At 42.0% G+C, this 10,283-nt stretch overlaps 3 protein-coding genes across 6 annotated transcripts in view; 2 read left to right on the top strand and 1 right to left on the bottom strand.

Moving 5' to 3' along the window:
- Nucleotides 1–4: 4 nt before the first annotated feature.
- On the bottom strand, nt 5–4,333 carry ino80b (INO80 complex subunit B). 2 transcript variants are annotated; one of them, XM_030077001.1, is made up of 6 exons: nt 3,940–4,333; nt 3,739–3,830; nt 2,621–2,819; nt 2,354–2,499; nt 1,762–1,934; nt 5–863 (listed from the first exon to the last, which is right to left on the bottom strand). In XM_030077001.1, the coding sequence occupies exons 2-6, from the start codon at nt 3,776–3,778 to the stop codon at nt 399–401; spliced, it is 1,023 nt and encodes a 340-aa protein (XP_029932861.1). In that variant the 5' UTR covers nt 3,779–3,830; nt 3,940–4,333; the 3' UTR covers nt 5–398. The 2 variants fall into 2 exon arrangements, with proteins under 2 accessions (XP_029932861.1, XP_029932862.1); XM_030077002.1 differs by having other exon boundaries at nt 4,168–4,333.
- The window catches only part of aadat (aminoadipate aminotransferase), a 15,505-nt gene continuing 8,783 nt past the window's right edge, over nt 3,562–10,283 (top strand). The window contains exons 1-7 of one of the 3 annotated variants that reach the window (XM_030076995.1): nt 3,562–3,648; nt 5,548–5,619; nt 5,942–6,110; nt 7,535–7,667; nt 8,126–8,200; nt 8,353–8,562; nt 9,031–9,096. In XM_030076995.1, the coding sequence (XP_029932855.1) occupies nt 5,553–5,619; nt 5,942–6,110; nt 7,535–7,667; nt 8,126–8,200; nt 8,353–8,562; nt 9,031–9,096 (720 nt within the window). In that variant the 5' untranslated portion in view covers nt 3,562–3,648; nt 5,548–5,552. The other 2 variants (XM_030076992.1, XM_030076993.1) reach the window with 2 other exon arrangements.
- The window catches only part of mfap3l (microfibril associated protein 3 like), a 23,419-nt gene continuing 19,597 nt past the window's right edge, over nt 6,462–10,283 (top strand). The window contains exon 1 of the mRNA XM_030076998.1: nt 6,462–6,472. The gene's annotated coding sequence lies outside the window, so the exon portion shown is untranslated. The remainder of the gene's footprint in view (nt 6,473–10,283) is intronic.

The raw sequence follows: 10,283 nt of genomic DNA, 5'->3' as shown, positions 1-10,283 counted from the left end.
TACACAGTTTCTGTCATTATTTATTATTTCTTAGTCACATTTCTTGATGTCAGTCTCTAAGCTCTTTTAACTTTATTACCAAAATAAAAGCCATGTCCAAACTAGTGAAAGCAATACTAATCTGTCCAAAGACGTACAAAAATAAGGATTTCCTGCGGTCTTCAACAAACGGATACTTAAGAAATTATAAATACCTTGTTTTACATACTTGTGCACTGATTTTGAGACATTTTTTCTGTGTTACACATAATTCAGTTGTCCAGCTTGCAACAGTACAGGAGACACCATCACTAACAAGACACAGCATCCACATTGCACTTGGATTCAGAGTCCAGGAAGAGTTGCAAGAAAAGTCAGAGAGTTCAGATCTGTCACGTTGGTTCAAGTGTTTGTTAACTTCAAGCACTAGTTTGAACAAGCAGCAGATTCCTCTTGTAGCATTCCAGGCTGCAGAGGGGAACCCCGGTCTTGGAGCAGGAGTACCTCTTCAGGTTGGTGCACCCGCTCACCCCACAGCTCACAGGGGCTGGAGGTGGAGGACGGGGAGGGGCCGGGGCCGGAGAGGAGACCCCTGTGGGGAAGGAGATGGCCACGCCCTGGGCCGAGTCGCTGTATCGCACCATGGGGCACTGCGCCTGCTTGGACTTCTTCTCCTTCATGCTTTTGATCTTGGCCTTGCTGGTCTTGGTCAGCCTCTCGATGGTCTGGTTCTTGTTCTCCTCGGCCTTCTTGGCGGCCTGCAGGCGCCTCTTGCGGGCTCGCTCCTCCCTTTTCTGCATCATCTCGGCCGTCATCTCCTTCTCCTTGTAGCCCATGGGGAGCTCCAGGAGAGGCTGGCTCTGCTGCTTGTGCAGGAGGGCTTTCTGGATAGGCCACAGCATCACATTTATACATCATATTTGTGAAAGTATGGAAATAAAATAGGCTTTCATTCTTTCAAAACTGTCTCCAAATGTGTACTGAGATTTTAAAATGTGAGTCTAGATCTGTAAATATATGGTCATATATGTTCATTTTCATTTAATTCAGTTTCCAAGTCTCCATGCTATTTTAAATCAAGCTGAATTTAGTCTTTAACACATCCACATCTGCACTAAACTTGTATGTGGAGGTGTGCAGCCTACACTCTATCATGAGAGGGTGCAAATTGATTTTGATCTTTGCCCTGGATAGCTGTTGTGATTTTTCCCCAAATTTGTTGAAGCAAAGCGAACCTTCTTCACGGATCCTCCACAGTCTTAGCTAAGTATTTTTTTCCAAGTAGCTTTTTATGAATCATTTTTACTAAAATACTTTTGCAAATCTCATGCTACGCACTGGATCCCAGTACACATCTGCAAACCCACACTTTCAAATTTGGATACACATTTGCAATAACATACTGATTTAATTTCCACATTAAAGCTACATGCAGTATAAACTTTTTTTGTGTAACACTAGAAAGTTTTTGATGCAGCCTCTACCAGCCGAATCAAAACACCGTAAATTGCACACATTTAAAGCCTACACAGGTGTCCCGTTTATTCTTAAAAACTTGTAAGGAAAAGCAGAAAAGCATTTGTTTTTGGCTGAAGACATACACAGAAGTTTCATATCTTCCATACGAATTGTTTCTCTCATCAAACGTAATGTTTTTGTCTCTGTATGTAAAGCATTCTGGGGCAAAAGTGATTGTTAAGAACATCTTTACAAACAAATTTGTTTCTATTTTTTGTTTTATTGTCAAATTGACAATGTGCTCTGCTTCGTGCTCTTCCTCACCTGTCTGGCTGTGAGCAGAGACTCGTCAATCTCCTTCTTCAGCTCTCCATTGTCATCCAGCTCTCCTTTCTCCAGAGCGTCCAGCCACCTCTCCTCTTCGTCCACAGGCCCTCCCAACATGGAGTCTGAGTCCATGTCGGGCAGCGGGGACGTGGCCAAGTTGCTGTCTTCATCTGGCAGAAACATAACAGATTTACTGTGAGACTCTACTCTCAACTAAGGTACAGAAGCAAAACAATTAAACTGGTGCTGGATGCTATTAATTTTCTAAATAACTGAAAACTGTTATGTGGGTTCAACTTAATTATTGTTCACTTTGCTGTATAAACTCATACTGTTTTGTATAATAAAGTGCAACCATCCAGTACAAATCATGCTTAAGAATTTTTGTGCTCTGTGCCAGAAACACTATACAAAAATAGTTGCTTTGCAAACAAGTTAAGTATTAATTCAATTCAATTCAATTCAATGGCTGTTTGAATATTAAAAACATTGAGTGTCATTTCTAAGTGGTAAATTATTCATCTTGACATGTTCTCACAACCATCCGTAAGGACACGTAGGAATCAAAGACGGATGCGTCATAACTCACCCAGCCAGGCTCGGTACTGTTCCAGAGGCACAGACGGCTCATCGTCGTCATCGTCATCATCATCCTCGTCGTCATCGTCATCATCGATGATCATCAAAGGTGATGGAGGACGGGCCACACCGGGATGCACGGTGAAGGTGGGCACACTGTTGAAGACAGAGAGAAAGAAGCAGACAACATTACGGAAACATCACTTGTCTGACCGCAGAGGGGCGGCGTGGATGTCATCATCGAGGGAGTCGTGTTGCAAGCCCCATCCTGTCTCACCTCTTGGTCCCTAGTGTCTGTCCTCCCAGTTTGATCTTGAGTCTGAGCTGCGGAGGAGGCCTGGCCACCATGACGGGCTCCGGCTCCGGCACCTCGGGGAAGCTGTGGCCGCCCTCGTCCCGGTGGTGCTTCCTCTTGTGCTTCTTGTGCTTTTTGTGTTTCCTCTTGTGAACGCCATGCATCCCAGAGCCTCCGTCGCCTGCAGAAAACATACAGCGAGTACAGATATCACATAAACGTGTGAAATTAACACTGCAAACAGACTCCAGCAGTGTCCATCTTCATCAGGCAACAAAAGTCTAACACCCGAAACATCACAAAGTCATGCATCAGTGCAAGTTAAGCAGGGTTGCCAAGTCCGCGATATTTCCGCCAAATTGGGCTACTTTTTAAGTGTTGCCGCGGGTAACAAATTTTGTCCGCGGGTTGGGCTTGGGCAGACATGAATAAAGATTCATATTTTGAATGACCAATGTTTATACCCAAATCCTGTCAAACTGACTCCGGGCCAGATCAGCATATAAACTATCCCCATATGTCACCTGCTCCACAGACAAATAATATGCCAATGCTGTGTAAGGCCACTCAGCACATGACCAATCACATCATCAGCACCACTCAGCTGAAGTACGGTATCCCATATTATATTTTAAGTTCTGGTATACTGTAAATTAAATAGGTGAAAGAACTGTTTCGGGAAATTGCCTTTAATGTCTATGGTGTTATTTTATAGATATTATAGTGCATTTTGCAATTATAGCAATGCTGTTGGACTTTAAAAACAACATATATGGATTTTTATGGGCATATTTTGAGTTCTGGTATTGGGCTGATTTTTGGGCCCTTTTTATACCAGGTTGGGCGGGTTTTGAGTTGCTGTTTCGCTGCTTTTGTCTCACAGACCTGGCAACCCTGAAGTTAAGACAATGTGTGCAACTTGTGATGTTGGAGTTTCGTAAACACACCTTTGACTGTGTAACGTGAAGCTCCTTCTCTATTCTAAATCTATATAACAGTAAAAGTGGTTGGTAAGTAAATTTTGGAAACCATTACTACTGTCTCAACAGCCAGGGCATCTTTATGTCAGTCAGTGCATGGCAGACATCTTGCACACTCACCGAGAAACCTGGGGTGAATCATGTCCTTCCTTTTCCCCATCGAAACGAATGAGATATCAACAACAAGGCCGGCCACTCCTCGGTTCTACATACTATCATAAAAAATAAACCACTAATTACAGCTCTCTATGCGGAAACCCGACGGACGCTGAATTACAGGTTAGACTATAAAAACTGTAACACAGACGAGGAAATACATACAATACAATGGCTTGGGACTCGACTACACGACAAGGTGAGACGGGGTTAGACACTACATTTACAACGCATGATTTGGTTATTTATCCCTGCTTTCTTTTAAAAAACGCTAGTGTAATGAAGACAGCAGATAATGTTGGTGCTAACGAGGCTCGGGGCTGACACACGGCCGCCCCACGTTACTTAGGGTTTCTCTGTATCACTCCGTTGAAAACTCGGTTACAAACTCACAGCCAAGACGTGTCCATAACCGCTAACTTTACGACAAAATTTGAAAAATAAAACTTCGCTTGTCATTCATATCCTGCTGGTGGTTTAACCAATGGAATTGTTCTACTATCGAGTCGAGCAGCTTATGCTAAAGCTAACACCAAAACACGGAAGCTCTCTCATCTACTTCCGCTGACGTCAGTACCGGCCGGTGGATCATACGGTTAAAATAAACCGACGTTTTTATTCATTATTATTATTATTTGAAAGCGAGGTTATTCACATTATCTTTCAAATGCAGAGACACACATGTCTGTATCATATTTGTTTGTAAATACAACACTTGTATTCACACTTTTGGCTGGGAAATGTAGTGCTTCTGGCCATACCGGTAAAACAACTTTTTTTTTTTCCTAGGAGGGCGAAGTGACAATCCGCCCTAACAACAAGCTCATTACATTTTTACATTATTTTTTTTTTATTTATTTATTTATTTTTTTTTTTTTACAGCGCATTGTGTTCTGCGTCCTTATTTTTCTACGAAGGTTTGAACTTTGAGAGTGTTTAAACAAGAGAGAAAAGTGAGAAAACGTTAATGCCTGTCTGAGAAAAGTGTATGAAGTGTGTAGTGAGGGGTTTTACAGCCTTAAAACATCTACAATAATTGCAAAAATAAATAAATAAATAAAATAATGAAGCTGACTACTTCGCGGATTTCGCCTATTGCGGGTTATTTTTAGAATGTAACTCCCGCGATTAACGAGGGACCACTGTAATATAAAAGCAAATCACAATCGATTGGCTAGTGCTCATTCTCATACGCATACTCCTTCGCGATCCTGGGGAAAAAAAAAAAAAAAAAAAAAAAAAAAACACTACCGGCGTTGAAGGCTGTTACCTCAAGAACTACATTTCCCAGCAGCCACTGCGTGCTGGCGTTCACGTTGCACAAGGTCAGTCCTGCAAGCGAAGGTGGCCGATTCAGAAACCGCAGTTTGATTTATGAATCCTATTGAGAATGACTTTAGTTCAGTTGACGCTGACTTATTCACTCAGGTCCTGATAGCTGTGTGTCCCCGCTCGCTCTGTCTTTTAGCTTTTAGCTCCTTTTAGCAGTTTAATTGTGGATTTGCATCAGAGTGTTGTCACCGGTAGCGACAAAAATGCTAAATTAGCTGCCCCCCATCGTTAACCAGCTTGACTTTACTGTTCATAATGTCAATCCAACCTGTTTACGGTTAGAAAACAAAGCATACAAAAACAAAAAAGTGCAGTTAACACCTTGAAACCAGACATGATGAAGCTCAGCAACAGGTGGAATCCGTGTGTGTGTGTGTGTGTGTGTGTTTCTACTGTGCTGCCTGTTAGAGATTATTAATTCACGGGATTATTATTTTGCAGGAGCCATGAATTACTCTCGGTTTTTGACAGCTGTCAGCGCAGCTAGAAAGCCCTCCCCCATCAGGCTACTAAGTAAGTCATACCTTCACGCTGTTTAGCATTAATATAACAAACTGATTAAAGAGTTAAAAAGTTTAGAAGGTGTCATTTGAAAACTAAAAGATTGGTTGTAGAAATTAATTCAAATTGTGCAATATAACTTACATTTTGAGTCACAAAATGAAAAGAGTGATATTCAAGTGATGTCTTTTGCGCCTAAATGGATAAAATCTTTTGGACATGAGCACTTCATTTGGATTTTATCATTTGAATACAAAACCTGTCTGTGTCATCGATCTCAGAAGTCAGATTTCACCCTTCCTCTCTCTGTCTCGGTGTCTCCTCCTGTGTGAAGCTGAGCTGCAGCAGCGCTCGCCTCCGTCCCTCATCTCCCTGGCCGGAGGAGCCCCCAACCCCAACACCTTCCCCTTCCAGTCGGCCTCCATCAAGGTGAAGAACGGGGAGACGATCACCTTCGATGAAACCGTGATGAAGAGGGCCCTGCAGTACTCTTCCTCCAACGGGTGAGAGGGAAAGACAGAGAGGAAATCTGATGTGTCTTTTAAGATACAGGCTTCTCTCTGTCAAGCCCCAACATGGGTGGAGGCTCTCAGATATTTGTTTTAACAGCCAATAAGGAGGAGCGTGTCATCCCTACTAATTCTATAGTTTTGCTCTGTTTGCACAGATGTCACTCTGGTGTCAGGTCCTGTGTGTGCGCTGCTCTGACAGCAGGAAGTGATGAAACACAACTCTAGAGCAAAATACAACAGTGCTGAGTGAGCACTCACTACAGAGAAAGCTGGACTTGCAAACATTATTTTTTTCCGCTTTCATACCTTTGGTTTCCCTTTGTGTAAAGCATCAAAGAGCGAGAGAATATTGTGTGGCAATATTATATCGACACCAAGTATTGATATTGTATCGTCAAGAATAGAGGTTTTTATGACAGAGTTGGTCAGTCTGTCCTCTTGACAGTCTCATTTTGCTGCAATAAAAATGACTGAAGGGAGATGAACAGAATGAAAAATTAACCTTTTTAGATAAAACAGATGATGACAAAGTTTTCCCCTCGGGGACATAATTTGCAGTGGAAAAGTAATAAATCGCAATATATCGCAATACATGTTATCGCAATACTCATCATATTGCCAAATGGTTAAAATATCAATATTATCATATTGTGACTTAACTATTGCGATAATATTGTATCATGGGGCCTCTGGTGACTCCACTCCTACAAGCTGAAGCTTGATAGATAAATAAATCATAGTAAAATCGAAGTGTCTTGTTGTTGAACCCAGAGGAAAAATATGAGAGGATTTTGAACCATGCACCCTGGAGCTTGTACAAGAGTCAGGGGTGACGTTTGGATGCTTTACATTTTACAGAAAGTTAATAAAATGTAAATGCCTTATGCAGCTGGGCAATTTCCAAGTTATTTGCAGTAAAATAGTTTGATAAAGTCATATTTTGACTTTGCTATGAGCTCTAACAGCCTAACTTTGTCGCGGCCTCACTGGGAGTGCAGAGGTTATCACTCTGTGTCTGCGTATCTGTTTTTATGGCCGTCACTGTAAACCTTGAAGTCAGAGGTCCCTTATCTGTCACCCATTGACTCTCTTTGTATTGTTTGACTCACCAGTAATAAAAGATAAAGAGGTGAATCAAATCGATGCAGACTATCCGAGATCTAAACTGTATCTCTCTTCTGTGAATTGAGATTTATTGCTTTATTTGTTTTGATTACACTAAAGGAGATTTGAACCACTAGTGGCACTAGGTGGTAATATCTCTGGTGATAAGCGCTCATTGCTGTGGTGTCTCTGGACTGCACTGTTGTGTTGTGAGTAGGGAAATGCGAGGTTATTTACATTATTGCAGTCAAAAGGGTGCACACTTGTGAGTTCCCTTGTGCACTAGAGTCTAATTTTCGTCTCTGTGTTAGAATCCCCGAGCTGCTGACGTGGATGAAGAACCTGCAGAAGAATCTCCACAACCCTCCCACTGCCAGCTACAGCCCCGAGAAGGGCCAGATGGACATGTGTGTGACCACCGGCAGCCAGGAGGCGCTCTGCAAGGTTCATCAGCCACCAGCACTCACTTTGTACCCAAAATAAAACATAAAGGAATATTCCAATATTTTGGGCGAAATACCCTTTTCTGACTAACCCAGACTCAGACAAGATGTTTAATACCATTTTCACCTTTGTATATCCAGTGGTTTGGCTCCCACAGGTAGCATTTCGTGTTAGCTTAGCATAAAGACCTGAAGTCTATGGGAGTCATTAGCCCAGCAAAACTTTGCACATTGCAGTTGGGCTCAGCAGGGAAATATCATGTATTTATTTGTGTTTTGGGTGAACTGTTCCTTTAACTCTCACTCATTTTGAGCACATTATTGCATTCAGATCAAAAGCCAGTGATTGATTTCGGCTGTATATGTAGTAATGGTTTAGTTTTAAGAGTGGCAGTTTGATGTCAGTGTGTGTTACGATGTGTGTGTGTGTGTGTGTGTGAATGTTTTGGGGTGTTTCAGGTGTTTGAGATGCTGGTCAACCCTGGAGACAACGTTCTGCTGGACGCACCCACATATTCAGGAACACTTGCAGCGGTGAGATGCGCTTTCCATTTTCAAGACAAACACACAAAATAACACACATACACACACCACAAACACACACACACACACACACACACACACACACACATACACAACTAGTCATGCCTCTGTGGTGAACTTCTGTCCTCTCTCTTGGTGTGCAGCTCCAGCCTCTTGGCTGTAACTTAATCAACGTCCCGAGTGATCAGCACGGCATGATCCCTGCCGCCCTGAAGGAGGTTTTGTCTCGGTGGGACCCGTCTGAAGTCCTCAAGCCCGGCAGCACCGCCCCCAAGATCCTCTACACCATCCCCAACGGAGGAAACCCCACCGGCGCCTCCATGACAACCGAGAGGAAGAAGGCAGTCTATGAGGTGTGAGATGAATCACACTTGTCATATTTTGTGGCCAAAGCACAAATCAGGGAATCAGCTGAGGTTTCATCTACAAAGCTGATCACAAACCTAAACTTGACTGTAAAACTGAAGAAACACACACACACACACACACACACACACACACACACACACGATTCAACACACTTTTCACTTTGAATATGAAAATGCTCTTAGTTTTAAAACGAAGATCCAGAGAACACTGGTTACAGATAAGCACACACTTACACTCATTTATTGCACCATGAAGATGTGCTTGCAATCTCAGCTCTCTCTCACACACACACACACACACAGACATACACACACACTCATGCTTTGATCTCAGTGATCTGCTCTCGTGTGCCTCTCTTTGGTCAGTGAAGTGTTGTGGCTGCTTTCTTCAGCTCTTGGAATTTTGTTGCCGTCTCTGTCAGGCTCTGTTAAGCTCCCTGTGTTTTGTAACAGCTGGCCCGGCAGTACGACATGCTCATCATCGAGGACGACCCGTACTACTTCCTGCAGTTTGAAAAGGTAAAGTCGTGCCGTTTACCCTCCCTGTCATCACTTTGGTGTGATAAATGCACAAAAGTGAGGTCTTGCACATGAAAGAGCTGCCTGTAGTAGCTTCTGCAGTCTGAAAAGGTAAAATACTGAAGTCATCAGCCCTGCCATTACTTTGCTGTAATGAATGCACTTACACATTATACAAGTATGAATGTAGAGTGGGATAAAAAACACATTTTGGATTTACATGGGAAGAGAGTGACTGTAAAAAAGCTCCATCATCATCATCATCATTCCCATTCACTTTGGTCTAAATGATTTAATTCAACATATGTTTGCATACAGTAAAATAAACGGACGATATCCATAACTTTGTGTCACAATTTTGTTTAATCGGATATCACAATAAAATGGAGCATCAAGATATTCGATGAGGCAAACTGGGCGGTGGGCTTCACCCAGCTTATATCAACCCATCATTTTAAATAATCCATTAGATTTTATTTCATGTGTTCTTAATCTGTCCACTCAAACCTCTTGAATTAAATGCTTAATGGACATGGATTGCACAATAATCGAGATTGTCAGGTGTGTAAAAGTACTTAAGCATACATCAGTGCCGAAATTTTTTTTTTTTTAACAGTAAAATACAAAGATTCAAGTTTAGTCTAAAGTTAACGGTTAATAAAAAAAAAACAGTCATGAAAACTGCAAAAATAAGATTTCTCATGTTTGTACGAGACGTTTAAGAATTTCACCCACTGACACAAATAGTAAATTGAAATTTTCAATACCGTTCAGAATAATGCCATCACAGTAACGAGCCTTAATGCTTAGATTTTGTCTTGCATAGCCGCTATACTTTGGTCTGGCTATGGTCTGAGGCGAGGTCAGCTAAACTCATATGGCCACAAATATCACAATATTCAGTTTTATAGATATCAGACATCTGCTTAGACCCGTGCCGCACTCTGCAAATGTAGATTTAAAGATGGAAAAACACTGAAGGAACAAAACAGTTCAGGGGTTATGATGCACAAGTAATGCCCTGCACACTTTTCTCATGTAAAAATAATGTATACAGCGGTCCCTCGTTAATCGCGGGAGTTACGTTCTAAAAATAACCCGCAATAGGCGAAATCCGCAAAGAAGTCAGCTTTATTTTTTACAATTATTCTAGATGTTTTAAGGCTGTAAAACCCCTCACTACACAC

This window comes from Myripristis murdjan, chromosome 18 (assembly GCF_902150065.1).
Source record: "Myripristis murdjan chromosome 18, fMyrMur1.1, whole genome shotgun sequence".
In the NCBI taxonomy this organism is placed as follows: Eukaryota; Metazoa; Chordata; class Actinopteri; order Holocentriformes; family Holocentridae; genus Myripristis; species Myripristis murdjan.
The sequence above is the reverse complement of the archived record's forward strand: the minus strand, read 5'-3'. Positions and strand labels throughout refer to the sequence as shown.